The 24846-nt window shown below is 40.7% G+C and overlaps 2 protein-coding genes across 19 annotated transcripts in view; one reads left to right on the plus strand and one right to left on the minus strand.

Annotated features, from left to right (window-relative positions):
- Angptl1 (angiopoietin-like 1) overlaps positions 1 to 24846 on the plus strand; it is a 67898-nt gene that overhangs the window by 21540 nt on the left and 21512 nt on the right. The window lies entirely within an intron of this gene.
- Ralgps2 (Ral GEF with PH domain and SH3 binding motif 2) overlaps positions 1 to 24846 on the minus strand; it is a 179957-nt gene that overhangs the window by 10618 nt on the left and 144493 nt on the right. For 11 of the 18 annotated variants that reach the window (XM_039090756.2, XM_039090753.2, NM_001401396.1 and 8 more), the window contains 9 exons: positions 22108 to 22245; positions 21901 to 21991; positions 19260 to 19327; positions 17775 to 17910; positions 17060 to 17211; positions 11477 to 11531; positions 8894 to 8971; positions 7418 to 7523; positions 5149 to 5241 (listed from right to left, as the gene is read on the minus strand). In XM_039090756.2, coding sequence (XP_038946684.1) covers positions 5149 to 5241; positions 7418 to 7523; positions 8894 to 8971; positions 11477 to 11531; positions 17060 to 17211; positions 17775 to 17910; positions 19260 to 19327; positions 21901 to 21991; positions 22108 to 22245 — 917 coding nt within the window. Of the gene's footprint in view, positions 1 to 5148; positions 5242 to 7417; positions 7524 to 8893; positions 8972 to 11476; positions 11532 to 17059; positions 17212 to 17420; positions 17911 to 19259; positions 19328 to 21900; positions 21992 to 22107; positions 22246 to 24846 lie in introns of those variants that run through there. The other 7 variants (XM_063272338.1, XM_039090758.2, XM_063272340.1 and 4 more) reach the window with 2 other exon arrangements.

Here is a 24846-nt window from a genome sequence, read left to right on the forward strand (position 1 = left end):
TCATGTGCCAGGGAGCCTATCAGACAATTCCTACTTGCATTTTGCAAAAGCAAGACAGATTTTAAAAAATGAAACAAAACAGGAGGTACTTTAAGAATGCTGGCTACTTTCACAGTTAACTATTTTTCTATTGAGAAAGGGGTGCTATGAAGAGCAGAAAATAAGGTGAATCTTAGTAACAGAAATAAAAAAAAAAAACAGTGTTTCAGTATTGGCAACTCAATCCTAGCAGCATGTTTAAAACAAAACAAAACAAAACAAAACAAAACAAAACAAAACAAAACTGCCAGAAGTCACAGTACACAGTAAAATAATTAGCAACACTTCTACCATGTAATTACTAGTGCAGTGTGCCTTGGTGAACTGAACTTTATTAATTAGAATAAGAACATGCAGCAGTCGACTCAGGCATTATGTAGAAGAAAAAGCACAAGAAGGGGACAACAGGGGCTGGAGAGATGGCTCAGTGGTTAAGAGCATTGACTGTTCTTCCAGAGGTCCTGAGTTCAATCCCCAGCAACCACATGGTGGCTCACAACCATCTGTAATGAGATCTGATGCCCTCTTCTGGTGTGTCTGAAGACAGCGACAGTGTGTTCATATAAATAAAATAAATAAATATTAAAAAAAAGAAGGGGACATCAGTACAGAATAATAGGCTTTATGCACATAGGCAACAAAGACCAAAGGGAGCCTCGTCATTCCCAGTGACCAGGAAACTTAGTCTGTCCTTTCTGGAAAAGCTTGGTATTTACCCTCCTCCGAGAGTCTGTACATAACAGTACCCACAACACACTGGACTGGATGCATTACGATAGCTCACAGAACACAGGCCTATTCAACTATGAAGAGGAATAGATGACAACGTCAGGCACCAACAGTGACTGTCGGCTGTAAAGCAGAGGAACTGGCTCCCAGGAGTGCGCACGCAGCTGCTTGTGGTGCTGCATACTTTAATCCCTGCCTAGTTTACGTGAGTTTTAGGTCAGCCAGGATGATATAGTGAGACCCTGTCTTAAAAAAGGGAGAGTGCACATGTGCACATGCAACCCCTCAAGTTAAGGGAAGCAGAGCACTGACCACAGTGAAATAAATGCAAGATGCACCAGACCAAGGACAGCCCAGGCCTTGACAGGTCGGGCAATGTGCTATTTCTTACTCCAAGAGGGTAAACATGTCTGCCTACTATCTTTTACTGCTAAAATTACTGGAAAAGGAATATCTACAATACAAAAGTAATGTTAGTAGCACAAACATTAAAAAATAAAACCAGGAAGCTATAAAATTGACATCGAAAACACCACAGAATGGCACACCTGACAGTAATATTAGCTACCTAACTTCCGCTGCACCGGCAAGCCCACAGTAAAGAAAACCGAGCTATAAATAGTGATGTTCCTAAGACGCTGAACCCCACAGGAGTCAGTCACGTTTGGGGAGTGATGCCTCGCAAACTCCTTCCTATGCTTGGAAACAGAGTCTTTTATGTGCTGGTACTGACAGTTTCATGCTATCTGGGTATATTTATACTGATTTGTGTTTTTTTAAAAACTGATCAATAATTTTCCTCACTGTGGTAGTTTTCTTTTTTTCGGAGCTGGGGACCGAACCCAGGGCCCTGCGCTCCCTAGGCAAGTGCTCTACCACTGAGCCAAATCCCCAACCCCAGTTTTTTTTTTTTTTTTAATTTATTTATTTCATGCATGTGGGTACACTGTTAATGTCTTCAGACACACCAGAAGAGGGCATCGGATCCCATTACAGATGGTTGTGAGCCACCATGTGGTTGCTGGGATTTGAACTCAGAACCTTTGGAAGAGCAGTCAATGCTCTTAACCACTGAGCTATCTCTCCAGGCCCCTCGCTGTGGTAGTTTTAAATGAACATGACACCACAGGCTCATAGGACCTGGCACTATTAGGAGGTGTGTCCTTGTTGGAGAAACTGTGTCACTGGGGATGGGCTTTGAGGTCTCAGATGCAGATCTACCTCTCCAGCACCTGCCTACTTCTGTGTCGCCCTGCTTCCTGCCATGATAACAGACCTCTGAGCTCTAAACCAGGCCCAACTAAACAATTTCCTTTATAAGAGTTGCCATGGTCCTGGTGTCTCTTAGCAGCAATAAAATCCTAAGACAATTACTGTTAATTATTTTGTGTATTTTCAGATTTCTGCTATTGTAACCATTATAGAAATATTCTTCTACCAACATCTTTGTTCACGTATTCAAAGATAACGAAGAAGTTTTCCTTAGATGAGGAATTGTGGTATTGACGGAAGCACTGACAGGGCCTGCCTACTGCACACATGTAACTTTACCTCACAGCTGATGCAGGCTCAACAGTCTTTATATTGTTCCTAATGAGCGAGCATCTAACTAAGGGGACCGTCTAACTAAGGGACGGTCTAACTAAGGGGACCGTCTAACTAAGGGGACCATCTAACTAATCTAACTAAGGTTAGTGCATTTTACCTTCCAGTCACTTCCTGTTCTACTGTTCTGGTTTATTCTTACTTTATAAATACACAACTTTTCTTTTTTACACATGCCGGTTTGGTTTCTAATTTTTAACCAATCAAACACATTTGTTCAATCATTACCATGTAGTGACAGATTTAAATATAGCTGTAATTTTTTTGCAATGACTACACTTTACCTAAATCTTTTAGTATCATCAGTATGCTTCCACTTTTTTTTTTTTGGTTCTTTTTTTCGGAGCTGGGGACTGAACCCAGGGCCTTGCGCTTCCTAGGCAAGCGCTCTACCACTGAGCTAAATCCCCAGCCCCTATGCTTCCACTTTTAAACTTCAACAACAGAGATATACAAAACAGCATCCCTTCTTCCTTCCCAAGTTTACTCTTCCCAGGCCAAAAAATAACTATTTTTCTTCTCTCCTCCTTCATTTGTGAGACTAGGCCTCACAGAGTAGCCCACATTGGTCTTGAACCCATGGCGATCTTCTTTTCAGTACCCCCCAAGGTCCCAGGGACAAGGCCTAGTGGTCATCTCTAAATACAGATAAATAAGACCACCACTGACTGACTTGGAAGGTTGCATATCAAGGGTAGGGTGTATATGTGTATATACAAAAGAAAATGTCAGGATTCAAGAGGAGAGACACAAGAGGAGTTGGGACAGAAATAATTCATAGACAGTGTACTTGTATATGAAATTTTCAAAAGCCAGTGGGAAAAGGGGGTTTCTGTGGGAAGAATGGGGCAGACTGGGGAGAGTTGGGGGAAGGATAATCAACAAAACAAAACTTATGTTTGAAGTGTCATAATGAAAGCTAATAGTTGGTATACTAAGTAAAAAGTAATCATTCCATAATTAAAGACTATATCCAGAGAAGGAGCACCAAGAGACTTCTAGAGAAACATGGAAGGTAGTAGGGAAGCAGACTGCAGTGCCCACTGTGCCCACTCACACTGTACCTCACTCCTCACTGCCATGTCTCAGAGTCTGAGACAGCTTGCTCTCTTTGTTCTTGCTGAGACAAAGTCTCCCAATGGAGCCCTGGCTGTCCTGGGACTCACCAGGGTGACCTCAAACTCAGAGGTCGTAATTCCTCTGTCTTCGAGTGCTAGGATTAAAGGCATGTGCCACCATGCCCAGATATGGGGTAGAATTTTAGGTATTGTTTTCATTTCCAATTTACATACCAGGAACTGAGGCTATAAGGCAAAGGTTTTGAGCCATGTTCTAACCCAAACTCAGGGCTGAGAAAGGTCTGATGCCATGGTAGATAGTTGTAATCTGTCATTTTCACACTTGCAATGAAAAACAGCATTCAAAAAACTCAAAAACATACAAATGATTCCAAGGCATTGCAATGTGGCCCCTTACACACTGTGATGGTTTGTATAAGCTTGGACCAGGGAGTGACACTATTAGGAGGTGTGGCCTTGTGTGTCACTGTGGGTGTGGGCTTTAAGACCCTCATCCTAGATGCCTGGAAGCCAGTCTTCTTCTGTTTGCCTTTGAAACAAGATGTAGAACTCTCAGCTCCTCCTGCACATGCCTGCCTGGATGCTGCCATGTTCTCGCTTTGATGATAATGGACTGAACCTCTGAACCCATAAGCCAATTAAATGTTGTCCTTAGTTGTCTTGGTCATGGTGTCTGTTCTTAGAAGTAAAACCCTAACTAAGACAGAAGTCGGTACCAGGGACTGGGGTATTTTGTGATAGGCCTGACCAAGCTTTTGTTTGGAAGAATGTGGATTTGGAGACTTTGAATTTGGAAAGAGGTGGAATGCTTTACCTGGTGCTTAGTGGGCTATCCTAGTAGGAATGTAGAAGACTTTGTTGCTGAGAATGATTTGAACTGTGCAGTCCTGACTCAAAGAGATTTCAGTAAAGAAGAATTTCAGTATTTGGCCTAGAGACTGTTTTTTGTGGTATTTTGGTGAAGAACATGGCTGCTTTCTGCCCTTGTCTGAAGAGTCTACCTGAGTCTAAGGTAAAGAGATTTATGTTAATTGCATTGACAAAAGAAATCTCAGAAATGCCCATCAGAGACTTCGTTCTCTGGTTAAGTCTCATGAAGGGCGTTTTGAACAAGTGTAGCAAGCTTACAAGGAAAAACATAAAATGTATGGTTCAAATATTAAAGGGGCAGCAGGAAGTAGAATTGAACTGAGTCCTGTGTTCTAGGAGACAATAGATTAAGGGAGCGGGACTTTGGGGCAAGACCCCACCCAGCTAAGTTTAGGTCCAGGCATGGAGCTACATACCCTTAATTCCAGGTGAGAAAACTAAGCAGATCTCTTGAGTTCAAGGCCAGCCTGGGACAGACCAAGTTGTAGGTGAAGAAAAGCTTGAGTCTAGGTGTGGTGATACATGCCTTTAATCCCAGGAGACAGAGGCATGCAGATCTCTGAGTTCAAGGTCAATCTACAGAGCAAGTCCCAAGTCAGCCAAGCCTAGGCAGTGAGGGAGTTGGAAAGCAGAAAGCTGGAAATAAACAAGGGTGACCATGTTCCAGCCCCAGTAAGCACATTTCCAACTCCAATATTGCGTGCCAGGAGGAAGCATGAGAGCTGGTAGGTGAGAAATGTGGTCCTATGTCCTATTAGTGGTGTTTTCTGTATAACCAGGAAGAGGTTGTGAAACAAAGCTCAGGATTTTGAGGAGGAATACTTACGTGCTTTCTTTCTGTAGCCTTCAGAGATTTGGCAGGATAGTAAAAAAGCTGTGTTCCACACAAGGCTGCCCAATACTTTGTCCAAGATGCTACCTGGGGAGGATAAACACACAGGTAACTACTGAGAGGGTTTGACTTCCCCTTCTTTGGGACAGCACTATACTTTTGCTTTAGCTACTGGAGTTGTGGGTTCAGAGGCAGGTTACAACACTTCTAATGTCTGCACCTCAGATATCCCCATTGTGTTCAGTGAGCAAACTTTAGTGGTAGATCCAGTGATTGATTCTTCAAGACTCTGTAACCTTTAGGGAGACAGTAAAGTGCTTGCTTGTGTGCACACATGAGGACCTGAGTCAGAACCCTAGCATGTAAAAGCTGGGTGTATCTGGTGGCAGACACAGGGAAGCAGATTGCTGGCCATCCAGTTTAGCAGTGACCTTGTAGTCCAGTGAGCCCTGTCTCAAAAAATAAGGGGGAGTGATGGGGAACAGCCTAATATTGGCCACCTGCATGCAGAATTGTGCATCTGTATGCACACGAGTACGAAAAAGTACAAACTCATGAACCATATACATACACAGACATATTTCCCACCCAGCCTACATCCCACAGGCAAGCGCTCTATCTAGTCCCACACCCTCACCTTCTCCTGATGAAATTCGAACCTCTAACTGTATCTGGTTACTTGGCACCACATAAGAGCAGAGTATCGTGGGGGGAAGCACAGTTATGCCAACTGGTAAGAGTGTGTCTACCAGTTTCTTAATGTTTTTTTTTTTTTTTATTTTTTTACTCTTTTACTTAAGACATTGTATTCTTTCTCTACAGACAACTATTAAGACACTCACTCCTCAAAGTTTTATTACACTCCCTTCAATGTCACTCTATAATTCCTGCACACAATAAAGTCTGGCTTAAAGGAAAAGCTCATGTTCCCAGCACACACTCTCTGCCTCACAAAACCACAAAATCGGCCTTTTTCTCTTGTTACGAGAATCTCAGCAATCCTAATCTATTTAAAGACAAACTCAATTTTTTCTTTTCTTTTTCTCTCTTCTCTCTCTCTTTTTCTTTCTTCTGAGCTAGGATTTCTCTGTGTAGCCCTGGCTGTCTGGAAACTCAATTCTGCAGACCAGGCTGGGCTCGAACTCAGAGATCCTCCTGTCTTTGCCTCCCACGTGCTGGGATTAAAGGCATGCGTCACCACTGCCCAATATGAAAGACTTTTTTTAGGAGTAAACCTAATGTCATTCGTATTTTATTCAAAGAGGTTTGCTGAGGTAAAAACAGTTTCTGGTTTTCACCTCAGCGAATCTCTTCACCTATCAGTCATTTGTGGTAAAAACTTTTCTTAGAACTCAAACTATGGTGTTGAGGAAACTTTTTTTTGCTCTATAGTAAAGGCTCTACCCCCATAAACTTTTTGTTTATAATATGATTATTGTTTGGAAGCAAACAATAATCTGTTTTACATGAAAAAATACATTACAAAATTTAAATGAACTGATGGAACAAAATTGGTTAAATATCATTTCTCAACTTTCAATTTTTCTACACACATTTCTTTCTTTCTTTCTTTCTTTCTTTCTTTCTTTCTTTCTTTCTTTCTTTCTTTCTTTCTTTCTTTCTTTTTTGGTTCTTTTCTTCGGAGCTGGGGACCGAACCCAGGGCCTTGCGCTCCCTAGGCAAGCGCTCTACCGCTGAGCTAAATCCCCAACCCTGCTGTTATTTCTTAATAACATGGTTCATTAAAAAATAATTTTGGATAAGAATAACCTTAGAAGTTTAAGAGAAGTGAAGGATTATTTGGTTTAAGTATGCTTAAAATGTGATTTAGCTGCAACCTATATGGCATATTTAGTACTTTAAGAAACAGAGCAAGGGAATCTGGAAGCTTGGAGCCCTGGCCCCTCTGCCTTTTGTCTTCATTTCCTGTGAGCCAATAGTTTAAAAAACACTTTGAGGTTGGCCCAAGTCAACAGGGAAAAAGACAGTAACCACCTGGGTCAGAATAAAAACTGTAACAGGGCCGCAGAACTTAGCACAATTGACTCCATGGTGGAATATCACTCAGGCTTTCTGTTGGATGAAACCCATATCCAAGCAGTCTTCTTTCCTGAATACCCCCAATGACAACCAAGTACACTTCCTGTCTATGTGCTCACCCTCCTGTTTCCCTTGTCCAGGATTAAAGCGGGGGGGTGAGGGGGGACTGGAGAGAAGAAAAAGGAAAATGTACCGGTTAAATGACTCAAGAAATCAATCTTACTGTGGGTTTTTTGCCTTCTTTTAACAAAGTTTTCCTCCTGAGAACGCCTTGAATAGTAACAGCCCCTGGGTACAGGTGCACCGCCAAGTCTTCCGACTCTGCAGAACTGTAACAACGAGACCAACACAAAGTGGTGAGAGTGTGTCTGCCTCGGTTACCCAGAGGGCCCATAAATAATCCAATCATTCTCATGTTTAAACTCTAGGACTTTATTGAGAGCTGGTAAGATACTGAGGATCTTAAAGACTTACTGATTTGAAAGTTTTAAGCTGTCATAAAGGTTAATTAGGAAGTTATTAAGGCCAGCAGATGTTTAAACACACTTCAATACATCACATATTTCAACAAATGCAATTAAGAGAGAAGGCAGCAATTTACTTTGATTAGTTAAAATTTTAAGGTAATTTTTTTTGTTAATATGCCACAGTACATCACTGTGGTAAACCATCAGAAACTATTGGCAAGAGAGACAAGGGTTTTGTTACAAGTATTTAAATATACAAAACAGAAAAATAACAAGCTAAAACAAACAAAAGCAAAAACAACCTCCCCAAAAAACCCCAGAAAACTCACACTTCCTTTTAAAGCATTGAAATAAAACTAACTGTGCCAATCACCTGCTTTAGAAACTGGCTTTCTCTAGGAAATTTTTAGCGACATTCAGAAGCTACCAGTGCTTAGTGTTTGATTATGGTCTATCTCTAATAGAGAAAAACCTCACACTCAGGATTCCCTTTTCATATGTTAGGAATCATTTTAATGTCTTTCCTCAGTTGATTTAAGAGCCTATATTTAAAACATGATTTAAATGCGAATCTCCGGTGATGTGTTGTGAGATGTACAACTCTTAAAACAGCCAAGAATGTAGAAGCTCACTTTTCTTTATGATTATTTAGGTGTCTTCAAAGTGACAACCTAGAAATTTCATGCTCCAGCTGTTTATAGGGAGGGGACACTCGAGATGAGATACCATCAAGCTGACAGGGCTTGCTTCTCAGAGTTCCTATGCTGCTGTTCTGAGGTGGCTTTTTGTTACTACTGTCCCCGCCCCAATGCATCTACCATCAGCTAGATACCAGCATGCTACCCACAGCTAGAATAGCTCAGAGAGGCCCAGCTAAATAGAGAACTCAGTAAAATAAATGCTTTGATTTCAACTGATTGAAAAATTGATTTTTTACATAGCTCAGCCATAATTAGCAGCATTAGAAGGTGTGTCATTAAAGAACGAACAACTTTGCAGCATTTTAAAATGTGACATAAAATGCACTTTTTAATAATTAGCCCCGTGACTGAGAAAGGATACTTCAGATTTAAACTGCATTAGATCTTGGAAAGAAAGTTTTTGTGGGCAATTTGTTTAGTTTTAAAACCAATTAGCTGAGGAAGAAGAGAAAAAATGTCAGACCACACCCATATGAGCCAGCCACCAACAGCAGAAGGGAGTTCTATGGCCCCTGATGCAGGGGATTGTACCTGCTGGCCTTCATGTGGCTTCGATAGCCATTTCGTGGCATTCTTGTCACCGGGCCGAGAGAATGGTATAATCTGTTCCTGTTGGATTCCATTATAAATTGTATACATTACACATATTTTTATTCATAGGATATCATCAATACCTAGTATAGTATTCTAGTTTCCTATGTCATCTAGTTTTCTACATTAATCCTTAAAAAGAGCAAGACAGGGTTCTTTTGTAAGACATGCAACACATTTAAATTTTTCCATTGCTTCTAGAAACACAGGTCTAAAGTACATGCTCTATTATACGGTTACACATGCACTCGTTTTCATACATCTGTCAAAAGGCTAAGAACTATTTATGGCCAAATAACATGGAACCCTGAAGAGTGCTCCTAAGCCCTTTGCTCTTCTTGGATTCCAGTTTAAATATGACATATAGACACATATAAGTAATTCATTTTATTATATGTCCCTCTGAAGACACCTAAAAGTAGTGTGGCTTATAAACTTAAAGTAAATGAGGATAAGCTCTTATTATAACTCAAAGTAAACTAGTAGAGACAAACTAAGGAGTAAATCTAGGTAGTTTTTAATTTCCTATCAACTGACAAGGCCAATAAATGATAAGAACGGTATGAACCAGCATTCATCCCAGGTCATGGCGTACTTGATACAGGAAATATATCCAGAAACAATGGTAAAGTTGGGAAGTCAAAGGCATGTGATATATGATACTTGAAGTAAAAACTACTATGGAATTTGATGTGTCTCTAGGGAATAAGAGGAGAAAACTGTGGTTAAAATACAGAGAACGATTCAGAGACTAAAGGTATAGCTCATGTTACTGTGTGTGTGTGTGTGTGTGTGTGTGTGTGTGTGTGTGTGTGTGTCTATCTCAATACTACTGTCGACATCTTTCTGGGCTGCATTTTTTAGCTGTTTTCAAAATGTTTCAGATGAGGAGCCACTGCTTTAAATTGGCACAAGTACAGACACGTTAGTGGCAAATGTGTGTAAAACAAACTATTATACAAGAAAATCACTGTTTTGAGGTATGAGCGTTAAGACCTTAGAAACTGCCTTCCCAGGTCCCTGGGGGGATGAGAGCACACTAATGCAACAGCATACTGAGCCGTGTATATATAGTTTGAGCACCCTAAGAAACAACTGCTAGCTAATACTGTTAGCCTAGAAATTATAATAGACATCTTAAGCAAGACTTATGCTATGCTTTTTCCTGAGGGAAAGACACTTTTTACAAATTCAGAGAACAAGCCCAATGTAATTGTTATGTTTTCTCCGTTTCAGGTAAACTCAAATTAAAAGAAAGTAAGTGGGAGCTGGAGAGATGGCTCAGTGTTAAGAGCATTGTCTGCTCTTGCAGAGGACCTAGGTTCAATTCCCAGCACCCACATGGTGGCTCACAACCATCTGCAATGCACTTGTAGGTGATCGGACACCTCTCTGATCTCTGTGGGTGCCAGACCTGGAAAGGGTACAGATATACAGACAGGCAAAAATACTTATCCACACAAAATAAAAACAAATCTTAAAAAAATAAGAAAGAGTGAAAGTAAAACTTCAGAAGAGAACACATAAAACCAAGTTGTTACAAATTCCCCAACAGACACAACAAAATGGGACACTCAGTGTATACAAGATCAAAAAGTAGAGTGTTTAAAAGTGAAATCTTCATAACATACTCGTGAGACATCTTTAAAGAGCAAGTTTCCAATAAGCAGTCTGAAATTAAAATGACTCAAACATAATTTCAAATGTTCTTTTTAAACATGAGTAGTATTTAATCTAAACAATGATCTAAGGGCTCAGTCTAAGGCCCTAGGTCCAATCCTTAGTACTACATAACAAATACCAACTCCCCCTGCCCCCATCTCCTCACTGCACTCCCTGCTTACAAGTTCAGATCTTGGTTTACACATAAAAGTGGAACAACTCTTTCTGCTACGTCAAATGTCTAGAGCCCCAGGATACTGAGGTACTGGCACAAGACTTCAAATGGGTGTTAGGCAAACAACTATTGGAATAACTTTTCATTAGCCTCAGGGAGATCTTCTATTTCATACCCACCCAGATGACACAGTTTATAGCTTAAAGGTAAGGAAGGAGAAGGCAACATGGCCTCACTGCAGGTAAGTACAGCACTGTACTACACAGACTTTTATGTCAAACATCAGTCTTGTAATTGTAAGTTAGCTGTCATTTTGTCCTTAGGAAAGCGACAAAGTGATAAATAAATGTCTTATCATTAAATTACCCAGACCTAAGGAAATAATCTCCATTTTGCAATATGGAAGTTAATTATGGTTATTTAAAAATTTTTATTAAAAATCTACATTACAATTTCAAAAATTCAAAAACACATGTAAAAACACCAAATAAACACATGTAAAGATTCCCAATGGCCATTCCCAGGTACAATTCCAGACTTGAATGTCAACTTGTCAATTTTTCTGACCAGTAAAACACTTAGTTACTTAGTGATATGTAACATGCACTTCTTCAAATTCAAAGCCATGTGTTCTTTAAGACAGACCAAATACGTTCGAAGCAGTTTTAGTGAATCATTTCCCCTACCTTTCAAAAGCTGGCCATGAGGTTTCTTCGCTTAGTTCAGAACCATCACTGCTCCCTAAAACCAGAAGTTGTTCTATTATTGTTATATAAGTGATTTTTCCATAAATAAAATTATATTTCAAAAATAAAATTTCTGGTGGCACACATCAATATTGTTAATAATACTAATAATAATTCTATGCTTCAAAGGTGGAGACATGAGGTTATTAAATTCAAAGACAGCTTGGGTCAAATATTATTTGTCTGAAAACAAAAACAAAGAACGACAACAAGATACAAGGGCTGGAGATGAGCTTAGTGAAGAGAGCTGGTCTACCCCCAATCAGATGAGCCTAGTGAAGAGAGCTGGTCTACCCCCAATCAGATGAGCCTAGTGAAGAGAGCTGGTCTACCCCCAATCAGATGAGCCTAGTGAAGAGAGCTGGTCTACCCCCAATCAGATGAGCCTAGTGAAGAGAGCTGGTCTACCCCCAATCAGATGCTCAATCTTCCACCAGAGTGTACAGAGCAAAGACTCTTTCTTACTAAGTTTACCCTAACTGAAATTGAAAGAAGTTCATGGCATACTAATTTCCTGTTTTGAAACCAATATACCATGATGAGGATAAACAGTCTAATGAGATTTGAAATGGAGTTCCCCAGGGCATAGCATAATCTGGAACACCACTGTGTTACAACACAGGTAAGTAGCAGGACACAGCTGAGTCCAAGAACTTCCCACAGTGTTCTTCTAGGTCTGCCTTTGTATTATTTTCTCACGTCTCCTGGGCAAATAGTCATGGGGTATTGAGTCTTTACTTCAAATTGAGAACGTCACACTTCAGTCATTTCCTCTCAGGACTCTTTTTCAGTGCTGGGATTCAAATGCCTTGGGCGTTTTAGGGAAGTGTCATGGAGTAGAAATGGTGCCACCCTGTAAATCTACCAGTGTGTATTGGGACTAGGAGCATACATGGGCATACTCAGACCTCATAAGGAAAACCAGGCCCAAGAACTTAATGGCGACAGTAGATCAAGGAGGGGCGGCTTCCTACCCTGATTTCATGCAGAGATTATAGCCCCTTTGATGGCCCCAGCTCCCACCAACTACCTGACCACTGGGGTATGCCTTGAGGGGCAGACAGGGAGAGGACAACCCTGACTCTCGAGGTGTCGGTTCACCTCTGTTCTTACTGCTGAGATGACTTACTCTACTCACTGTCTGCCTGTCCCCTGCTTCTCTATCTGGATGTCCGGCCATCTGTCTGCTCACTCGTTCATCTGGATTTGGTCCTGCCTTGTCCTTTGTCCCTGGACTCGGCTCTATAGCTCAGGTCTGATTGTGTGTAGCCCCTCACCACAGAACCCCTGCTGGTCACTTCTGGTTTCCCAGCTGAGACTCCTCGCCTCCTTGATCCTCTGTAGCCATTCCACAACCCACCTGTGTCACATGTAGTATCTGATGTGGAATAAGAGACCCTGCGTTTGTCTTGGCTGAGTGTACCAAGAAAAGTATCAACATCTGGCAAACAGCTGCCACAAAACTGCAATCAATACCCGTGAAGCCAATGTTCAATAAATCCCCCTCCCCACTCCATGGAGATTCATAAATGTTTCATCTACATTTCTGACAAGACACGCTCACAACAAAAATAAAAACTGCAGCTAAGCTAGAGGATAACTTTAACACACAGAGGGAGAAGACAAATATGCTTCAGAATCCTTTTCTCAAGTAGCACACCAGATTCCACTGGAATAACAAACTTTTTAACTGGGCTGGAGGCTCAGAAGCAGGTCTGTGGTCACGGTTTGGAATTCTCAGGTAAAAGAGTCAGGCGCTCAGATGGTAAATCTCTACTGACACTGAGGGGCTATTTCAATATAGCTCAGCCCTTGAGCAATGTGACAAACTGAACCACAACTGAGCATACCATGGGTATACCTTTTAATTATAAAAAGAATTAGTGACCAGATAATAAAACACAGTTTAAGAAGAAAAAAATGGGGGCTGGAGAAATGGCTCAGCAGTTATGACCTTAAACTGCGCTTGCAGAGGTCCTGAGCTGTGTTCCCTGAATATGTGTGCTGGGCAGCTCACAAGTGCCTGTGACTCCAGCTCCAGGTCTAGCTGAGGTGCTGCCTCTGGCTTTCTGGGGCATTTGTCTGCACAAGCATCATGTACTCATAAACTGACACACATATATACACAATTAAAAACAAAGTAAAAACAGGCTGGAAAGATGTCTCAAGGTTTAAAATTAAAACTGTCCTGCTCTTTCAGAGGACCTGAGTTGAGTTTTCAGCATTCATGTTCAGAGGGTCACAACCATCTGTAACTCTACCTGCACAATATCTGACTTCATATTCTGATTCTGTGATCTGCTGGCCATGCACTCAGAAAGGCACACACCTCTGCACGGCACATACACATTCATGATTTATAAAAGTTTTAAAATAAAGAAGTAAAAAAAAAATCAAACAGTTTTGAATGAACAGTTTAAAAAGAAAAATGCCTACGGACGAACAATAATGAAAACACAACCTATCAGAACCTCTGAGATGCAGCCAAGGCAGTCCCAAAAGGAAAACTGATAGCTATTAAGTGCTCGTATTAAAAACTCTAAGAGGTAGGGCTGGAGAGCTGGCGCAGCAGTTAATAGCATTGACTATTCTTTCAGGTTTAATTCCAAGCATCCACATGGCAGTTTAAAACTATCTGTATCTCCAGTTTCAGGGGATCTGAGACCCTCACAGACATACATGTAAGTAAAACACCAATGCACATAAAAAAGAAAAGAAAAAATAAATCATTAGAAAAGAGTTAACAAAAAGCGCCAAGGCTCTCAATGACAAGCAGCCAACCCCAAACACAGTAAATGGCAATAAAGGATAAAGAAAAAAATTAATGAAATAGGTTAAGGGAGCAATAAACAAAATCAGTTGGTTCTTTGAGAACAGTGAGATTGACAGGCAATTTGAAGGAGGTTAAACACATAAATTAACAAAATTAGAGCTCAAAGGTTTCATTACAACATATAACAAACATTATTGGAGATTTATACTCTGTAAAAAGCAGAGAAACTTAGAATTTCTAAATGCCTACAATCTACCAAAACTAAACTCAGAAGATATAAACAACTCACATACCTATTAGAAGCAAGGAGATTGAAGCTGTAACCAAAAGCCTCTCCTCAGATTAAAACTTCGAGATCCCCTCAGCCAGCAGAATGCTGGAGAGGATGTGCGAGCCCTCATTCATTGCTGGTGGGGTTACAAGTTATAGCCACTGTGGACAGCTGTTTGGGTATGACCCAGCTACTGCACTCCTGGGCATATACCCAGAGAATGCCACATCCTACCACAGAGGCATCTGTACCCCCGTTTACTGATGCTTTATTCATGACAACAAGGACATGGAACCAACCTATTAATCAACAGATGAACCGACAATGAAAATCTAGCACATATATACAATTAACTACCAAGTTTTCAGGAGAATGGCCAGACCTAGAATGTGTAATACTGAGGCCATTTAATCTCATAAAGAAAAAAAAGTAAACAAACCCTGTATCTTCTCCCTCCTATGTGAACCCTAGCCTATATGTATGTTAATATGTAAAAATATACATGTGGGTACATGTAACATGTAGAAAACAAGAAAGAAGACATTCAACTCTATCATGGGTTTTCCTTCTCTTTTTTGATGGTGAATAAGTGCATAAAAATAGTGACAGAAAAAATGTAAACTTTAGTGTGAGGTTCTACAGCTTGGAATAGCTATTCCACTGGGATATATAGACTTTGGGTCTGTTTTTTTTTTTTAATTTGCAAACTTTTTACAAAAATTATTACAAACAAGAACAACAATAAACCACCAGCAGAAGACCTTAAACCAAATTGTCTGCTCAGGACTTCGCACCTATGGTTCTACCACAAAATGCTCATTTACGGTTACCAATGTTGCACGTGAACATGGTTAATTTTTCATTTTCATCTTTTACTGCCTGCCTCCCCCTGACCCCAAGATAAGAATCTGGCTGTATACCTTAGATTATCCTTCAAATTGAGCCCCTCCAACGTGCTGGGATTACTGCTGCGCCAATCTGCTACAGTGTGGACCTAGGCTATCCTGCAGAGGGCCATGCTGTTTAAAGGCTTGGCCCTCTTGGCGGGTGCTGGGGCGCTGAGGGCACTGTTCTAGAGCGGGCCTGAGGACCCCAGCCCATGCTCTGTCCGTTTCCAACTCAAGGTGAATGGTTTTACTCTGTTGCATGCTTCCACCAAGACAGGCTCCCTGGCTGCAGGCTCAAAAATCACAGCTGAAAGCTCATCTCAGGTATCTGAGGAAACTTACTAACAGAACGTCTGAGCTCTGTGTCACACCACATACTGATGTGTAGAATTTCCCTCTTCTGCACTGGGGAAATGGCTCAGTGGGAAGGTACTTGCTGTCCAAGCATGAAAACCCACGTTTGGAGCCCTAGGACTCAGGTCAGCAGAGCGACACACGCCTGTAATCCCAGCACCAGCAGGAAGAGGCAGGAGGATCCCGAGGGTTTGCTGCCAGTGTGTTCCGGGTTCAGTCAAAGAGTCTACCTCAAAACTTAGGTAAAGAACCACAGAGGAGGACACCCCAGGACAGCCTCACCCCCGCACGCACACACGCACACACACGCACCAACAACTCCGTCTTCGGTAATAGCACATCTGGTTTCTCTCCTTCACAGCTACCTTTGTTAGTCCATCACCTATTCAAAGTAACTTCTATAAACTTCTGTATGTGAGGACATCCTTACTTGTTATACTACATCTGAGTCAAGTAAACAAGTCTTACAGTCTGAGAGACTGCTGTTCTTTACATAGCTGCAGGCCTGACACTACCCAAAGTGAGCTCCAGATTCACATATCCAGTGACCTTATGTCTCTATAAACGACAGAATAATTTCAAAATAAAATTCTCAACTTGCAAAATTCATCTGCCCTTTCAATATGTATGCCGGCAGTCAGCATTGGTTCTCTCAGTCCCGTGTGGTAAGATCACCACCAGCCAACTGGCTGCTTAATCCAAGTGACTTGGATTCCCACTTGACTCCTTCTTTTCTTCACTTCCATATCCAAACTGCATACAGCTAACCAACCAATTAAAGGAGTCTACAGTCTTTTCTCAAAGTCCTTAAAAGTCTTCTCATCGGAGCTAAAACTAGTAACAGTTTTCAAATAATTATCACTATTTACCACCACCCTATATTTAATTGTACCTTTGTTTTTAACCATTTTTGTGTGTGCTTATACTAGGGCAGTGATTCTCAATCTGTGGGTCTCACCTTTTTGATGAGGGTGTCTAACGACCCTTTGCAGGGGTCACAGATCAGATATCTACATTAAGATTCATAACAGTAGCAAAATTACAGTTAGGGAATAGCAACAAAAATATATACAATGGAGGATTACTGTGATGAGGAACTGTACTAAAGGTCACATTAGGAAGGTTGAGAGCCACTGTGCTAGAGTTAATGTTTTTGCACTGAGCTCCTTTGGTTTTGTTTTATTTTTCTTGTTCACTCTTTACTGTGCAGCAGCTGGAAGCCCCATTGAGTGTCTCACCTATGGATATCCCACTGGAAAGTGTAGAGCTCTCGGCTTGGCCTCGTGATGGTGCGTGTGGCTCCATGACGCTATCATCCAGCAGGTGCCGTGGCCCTGCATTTGGGAACGTTGCACTCTTAAATTCTGCTGTGTTCATCTTATGAATGAAACTAGAAACAAGAGAAACATTCTTTATAACTTCCTAGGTTTCTAGTTCAGGATACAGAAGACAATCAAAACTGTTTCCAGAGTTTGTTTTGGAACAGGACCATGTCCGCCGAGAGTATGCATACCTCCTTGAGGAATCCATAGTGCAGACCTAATGATACTAAGAACTGCATTTACATATATATATATATATAATATGAATATAAACAGATTTTTATAGCTTAATTTATTATTTGTATTTGTTATGACAATTATAGCTCTTGATAAAAGGTTAAAGTTTTAACAAGAAACTTTCAGTGTATTATTACTACAGCTCTCTAAACTCCTAATTTATCTTCCTCAAATATGGACATTGCTAAGAACACTCAATTCCAAAATCAGGTGTAAGGAAAAATAATCCCTTTAGGAAAACAAGGCAGTTTTTTACTGACTCTGAAGATTGCTACCATTAACAAGAGCAATCACACAAGCACCTAACTTCTAAAGTAAACGGAATACAGAAGCATGTTTTACTAACAGAGTAATAAAATAAATCCATCTATAAACAACTTAAAAAACTGCTGACTTGTAACCCAAGCTATGGCACTTCCTGTGTCCATGTGGAATGAGGTGCCGAGGGGACGGGGGCGTCTGTGGCAGTAAGGCTCCCTCGGCAGCACTGCTCTTCCTCCCGCCTTGTGGCGAGGCTCCTACGTCAGGACCTTAGAGAAGACAGAGAAAAATCATCACAAGCTTTCTAAGGATCCTTAAAAACAAAAACAAAACCTCTCTCATAATAAAACTGTGCCTAAGTTTCAGATCCTGTTAGTTCGATTTAATTGACTTGAAGAAATACTTATTTTCCAAGTACTAAAACAAATATCCGACTATACAAAATTTTTTATCTCTCTTATGTATATTAAACAAAGGCAGTATAAATAATTCCCTACTTTATATAGAAGAAAAAGTGATAGGGTTAGTCTCTTAATTCAAAAACAAAATCTAGACTAAATACCTAGGTCTTCTGAATCCTAGATTCAGTGGTTTCAATTTGATACCAGGCTTTTTTATACATAGCTTTGAGTTTCACTTAAAGAAATGTGTAAGCTAAGTCAAGTGCTCAAGTTAGAGATTATCTACATTGTCTGACACTGGAATTGATTTATGTGAATAACAAACACCTCACAGTGTATAGCTTTCAAAATTCCTCCTTAATGGGCACACACCCTTAGTCTCAGCACTCGAGAGACAGCGGCCAGTGGCAGGTGAATTTCTGGGAGTTCCAGGACAGCCAGGGCTATACAGTGAGTGACAGTATGTCTAAAAAAAGTGGGCATGGAAGTGTGCACTTATAATCCCACAATGGGAAGGCTGAGACAGGAGGATGGTGAGCTAGGGGCTAGCACAAACCATACAGTAAGAGCCTGTCTTAAGAAACAAACAAGTAGGGCTGGAGGGATGGCTCAGAGGTTATTGAGCACTGGCTGCTCTTCCAAAGGTCCTGAGTTCAATTCCCAGCAACCAAATGGTGGCTCACAACCATCTGTAATGGGATCAGATGCCCTCTTCTGGTGTGTACTCATATACATAAAATAAACCATTAAAAAAAGACACAAACAAGCAAAGGAATGAGAAGCATGTTTGAGAGGCACAGACCAAGTTACTTCTGCCTGCTCACAGTGCACTTCATCTAGACGCTGTCACGTAGACGCTGTCGCGTAGCTTATCCTCCAGCGACCAACCAGGCCTTCAAGTACTTTTAGAATCTGTACTAAGAAGCTTAGCTGAAGGTTTATACTGACAATTTTTTCTTCTTTTTTTTTCAGAGCTGGGGACCGAACCCAGGGCCTTCTAGCGAGCGCTCTACCACTGAGCTAAATCCCCAACCCCTATACTGACAATTTTTAAAAGGTACTTTTTTGTAGCAGTGTAAGCCGTGCAAAGTCTTCACTTACTCTACAGTGTAGTTTTGTCCTCTGGGATCAGGTTCCCTGGTCTACCATTGATAATGGACCCACTTTGGAAGCTCACTCCCCAACAATTGTGCACCGACCAACAGTTATGCACTAACCTGCCAGATCTTCCCTGGAGGCAGCTGAGCGCGGTGTACTCGCTCCTGGTTCTATCTTTAAGGAGAGCCTACATTCCAGAAGAGCAAAACATAAGAAACAATGAGTAATGGAAAAATATCAAAGTCACATTTTCTTACAAAAAACTCAATAGGTAGCTGGAGAGATGGCTCAGTGGTTGACAGTTTAGGGAATGACTTAGCAGACAGCACCCCCGGCACACTCGTTCTGTTGAGCACACAGCCTGCCTGCTCTTCCTAGCACTGCACCCTTGCAGGACAGAACAGAAGAGGAGCTGGCTACATTCCAGTGATTAGCTAGAACACTGACCAGTATGAAAGCACGGCAGCGACCGGCTGCTACCTCAGGTATCAATAGTACCAAACCTCCTTCTCCTAAGAGTGAAGCCAAGTTACAAACAAGAAGAAACCTGTTCTGTACTAAAACTAGGTACTAAATGAAGGTTTTTTTCAACCTGGTTGGAAGTCACAGATGTTGTCTGTAACAGTTATGCTGGCCATAGTAAATGAAGTTGCCTAACAGAGAGAGGCCTTTGGATAAATGCCATTTCTATTAGTTAAATGTTTCTTACTTTCTTTTCACCCACCACGAAGACCACATGAAGAGGGCAGAGACGGCTCAGTGGTTAAAAACACTGGCTGATTTCCAGAGGAGCCAGGCTAGAGTCCCAGCACTCACATGGAGATGCACTACCATCTAAGGCTCTTCTGACCTCCACCGGTACTAGGCATGTGTCATGTACCAGACTGAGTTCTTTGGGGACAAGTACACTATCTCCTTGCTTCTTTAATCTAAGCGACTAGCTTGGTAACTGGCAAAAGTTTGCTCTATACCAGCTAAGGTTGCTCTGGTTCTGACTACTGAGGAAAACCAAGTCAGTACGATGCACCTGCCTGCCTATAAAAATGAAGGTTGTCGCATGTCATTCTGGAAATATCTGGTCTACCTACATCTATGTCCTTCAGGAAAATGAAATTAGATTTACACCAGTGCCTTTGATCCCAACACTCAGAAGGTAAAGGCAGGTGGACCTCTGAGTTCAAGGCCAGTCTGGTCTACACGGTGAGTTCCAGGACAGCTAGAACTAGTAGACAGACCCTGTCTCAAAAACAAAACAACTAGCTTTAATTAAACAAATCAAAACTCTATCACAATCTTGCTACAGTTAGTAAAGTTTCCCCCTCTCTGTAACTGTGTACAGTTAGCTTGGCCTATTCTTTTAACAATACTTTAACTCTTTGTACATCAGTCAGCTTCTCTGGCCAGAAGAGAGAGAGTAATAAATACTTGTATCTTGAATTTTCAGGACATCAAGATAATTGATCTCATTTCCCTAGACAAAATGTGTTTATCAAATATAAATTCTACCTTAGTAACTAGATGCACAGGAAAACAGGGTAAGGATTAAGACCCAGACCATCAAACTCAAAACAGTTACAACACAGGCAGGAGGTCTATGAACCTTCAGCCTTAAAAAGCCAACCTGACCTCTTATTATGTTCAAGTGAGTTATTATAAACATTTTATGTAAAAGTTAAGGGAGAAATTTAAAGTGTTAGTTATATGATATGGGGAAGAAAATGGTAATAAAGGTTTCAAGCAATACAATTTTAGGTGCATTAAAAGTATTTTAAGAGCTTCATATATTTAATACCAGAAGAAAACACCTTACAACTTTCCAAAAAACAATACGCAGATGAAGGGAGAAAGAAAAAAAAAATCAACAAATGAAACCAAAAGGAAAACAAGAGGCATCGCCCTCTCTCCCGGCAGCTGTGATGTGAAGGCTGCGGAAATGGTTACCAGCCTAAGGGTTCCTCCTAAAGGACCGTGTGTTACAGATTAAATATGGTCCTACCACGGTACCTCAGCAACTCAGAGACAAAAAGTCTCAGTAGACCCTCAAATCATGGAAACTCTTTTTTTTTTTTTTTTTTTTTTTTTGGTTCTTTTTTTCGGAGCTGGGACCGAACCCAGGGCCTTGCGCTTCCTAAGCAAGCGCTCTACCACTGAGCTAAATCCCCAACCCCATGGAAACACTTTCAAAGATGTGCCTAAAAATAACCCTCTAAGAAGGAATTTTTTTTTTGTATTTTGTAAATGGCATAATTTTTTTCTGCTTAGAAAAATAAAAATTTCCTTAGGAAAACAGTTCCATTCTGTTATAAGAAAAAAACAAAACACCAAACCCCCCAAAACCCAAAAAACAAAACCCCCAATTTTGAATGTCTGTTCTCCACAACTTAAGAATGTTAAAATGTGTTTAAAGTTTATTTGTTTTTTGAGGGAGGGTAACCTGTGCAGGCCGATTCTGACCTTTCACCCCATGGGACATGGAATCAATTGCAGACGATCAGGCTTGCCCTCAAGCGTGTTTACCTGCTGAGCACCAGCTGGCTCAAAAGCTCCACTATTTTTAAATTAAAAGAAAAAAAGAAAAAAACAGCTGAAGTTTGTAAACTGGTTCAGTTGTATCAAGTGATTAAAAGAAACCCATGTGATTACTGCTGCAACCGTTAATGGCTCACTGGCTGGCACTAGAGTAGACTCCACACTTAGATGACTAAGCGTCAGATGAAAGGATTCAAAGGACAAAGGATGCAAATCTGAAGAAGAACCTACTTGTAATTATCGTCCTCCACAAACTTTTGTAGTTCTTCTATATACTGAACAGAGTTCAGGTATTTTTGGACATGAGGCAACATGGGAATATCTAGATAAAAGATGATAAACCATTATTCAAGGAAAGCACAGAGTAGCTGAAAATTCAAGAGAAATGTCACTGAAGGTAGCTAAGGCCATGTGGTACCAAAACTGAAATTAACTCACCATATTCACAGGACTGCTGTAAGTCAGAAATTATTCGAAGAATGTTATTCATCAAATTTGATCTTTGCTCATTTTCTAGAATGCTGCCTGTGGACGGGTACGCTGAGTCAATGTAGGTCAAGTCAGACAAATAGATACCTGCAACGGAAGCCAGACAGGCGACTTCAAGTAAACAAGAGGGAAGGAAACTCAACCTGTGTGTTTCCCAGTATGTTTTCTTTACAGTGCATTATTAATAGAACATGATCTCTTGGGGTTGAGATCTCTAGAGTTGGGGTCAGACCATACAAACCCAAGGTCCTTGTCAGGTCTCTCCATGTTGTTTTCAAGTAAAGACTGGGACTGCAATTAAAGTCCACATCAATAGGCAAAGAGGCAGAGAAGGCCATTTTAATCTCTGACACTCAGTATTTACTTGTAGTCAAGCATTACCCATTTTCCAGTTTTTATTTTATCTAAAGAACTTCCCTGAGTCTACAGACCATGCCTTCTTTCCCTAAGTTTGACAACTCTTCCCAAATATGATACATGAACGCTATTCATAACACAGCGCCAGTATTCTTTGCCCAGAAGTTTCTCTGTAAATGTGGCAGTTATAAACTAGCTGAAGTTCCAATCTGTAAGGTTGGAAGTCACTTGAGAAGTAGGTAATGACTACACCAGTACTGAATCTATTACATATTACATAGACTACTGTATCTATCACTCTGTATCTGTAAAAAGAGAACAATACTACTGAAATAACATTTCTGAGATTTCTATAAGCAAATATGTAACAATGTGAATCATTAGCGAATAGATTTACATTTAGTCTACGTTTCCAACAGCTGACTCTGGTAACTGCAAAGCTGTTTTCTTCTTTAAAGTGATGTTACAAAGGTTTTCTTATGTGAAGATATATGAACAGTGGTCGTCTAGCCCTCAACTAAAACGCAAGATTGTAAGATCAAGTAAATATGAAAAACATTTTACAGTATCTGCCAATGGTATTGCTGGGTTTATGTGGTTATTGTTTCCGTAGGCATGAGGAAATAGTGAGAAGGCCCTGGCTCTCCTGTAAGGAAGCACCTCCTAAGTTCTCAAAATATTAGAAACATGAAAAAACAAAACACCTGAGACAAACTCGAGACTGCAAATGCCTGAGACAAACAATTAGCCTCAATAGAACCACAGCTCCTGGTGTCAGAGGGTTCACTCTGCCATCCCAACCCAAATCAGAGCTATTTTTAGGTCACTGGGAGAAACTGTCTTTGGTTTGGTTTTTCTTTTCTGTTACTGTCTTGAGTTAGCTTGTGAACCACTCAGGCAGACACAGGTCGTGCACTCCCAACTGGAAGGTCAGCCCTGGTGGTCACATCTAGTGCAGCCTGTACCATCTTGCACAGCCATCACCTCTGTCACTGACTGTCCCAAGTTAAAACCAATTGTATAAACCAGCTCAATGCACACAAACTCTCTTTCTATACTATCAGCTGGGTATCACAATCTTATCAAGGCTAGTAATTTAACGTCTCATGAACGACACAGAATTTAAGGCACTACCACTTAGATTATTGTGTCAAATGTACCAGGAACTAGAAATAGCACTCAAATCTAGGTACTGAATGCATGTCTACACGCTGCTGACATTCTCTCTGGGCAAGAGTGAGCCTGCATTACCCAGCACTCTCACCGAAAGTAACGGCAGAGAACTACCAACTTGACAATTTATACTCAGAATGATAGAGGTACAGTTCTTTTCTTCTTAGGCCCTTGAGATTAGAAATTTGTATTCCCTGTTCAGAGATTAAAAAGAAAAACAACTCAGATAGCATTTATGATCATTAAGTGGCCAAAAAAGCTTCAGCATTCTTGGAATTACCATAACACCGGTAAAACAAGGCCCATCACTACTTCCTAAAGGCAGCCTAGCCTTTCCACTCTGTTAGGTTCATGAGACATGTTTCCCAGTGCCATCACTGAGAAAGCAGGGTCCACATGCAGTCTCTGCAGCTTTCTCTAACAGGATGATTGACAGCCTATGTTATACATAGTTGATCCTACACAGCACTGTACTCTAATTCCTCACCTAACACTGCATTTGGCACATTACCTTGTATGTATGTGGTTTGTCCTGAGTCCAGGACTCAGTATCTGTGCAATTTAAAATGGTAATAATGATGTTGTCTGAAAAACAAGTAACTTAGGAATGCTAAAAGTATTTTATATACAAAAATTAAAAGATATTTAAGAACTATGTTTACTGGTATTAACCATAAAAAGGTAAAATTTGTAAAGAACAAAGTTTATTTTTAAGTGCACATTATCTATATCATGAGTCTTTTTAATCAGTATAAGACAGATTATTTGCTACGGTATATATATCTGAATTTGAGTCTCTTTTTCCTCTCATTTGAGATAGGATCCAAGTAGCTCTCGCTGGCCTAGAACCTGTTATGTAAGCCAGGTGTCCTCGAACTCATCTGCCTCCAAACTACTGAGACTAAGATGTGTCACCCCAGCTGGCTTGAGTCTGTTTCTTTATCCAAAACTCTGTGGCAACAGCATGCCACACCTAGAGAATTACTGGAGAAATTGTGAACAACTCCTGAGAAGATGTAAACTGTCTTCCATAGTCAAGCTGTTCCCAGTGGGTTAGGAGCTCTGCTCTACCTGATCTTGTTTCAAAAGGCATTCCTTTCACTGCATGCAAAATACATACATCTCCAGATCATGCCTTCTTTGTTAAGGTCCAAGCAG

This window comes from Rattus norvegicus, chromosome 13 (genome assembly GCF_036323735.1).
Source record: "Rattus norvegicus strain BN/NHsdMcwi chromosome 13, GRCr8, whole genome shotgun sequence".
Classification (NCBI taxonomy): domain Eukaryota; kingdom Metazoa; phylum Chordata; class Mammalia; order Rodentia; family Muridae; genus Rattus; species Rattus norvegicus.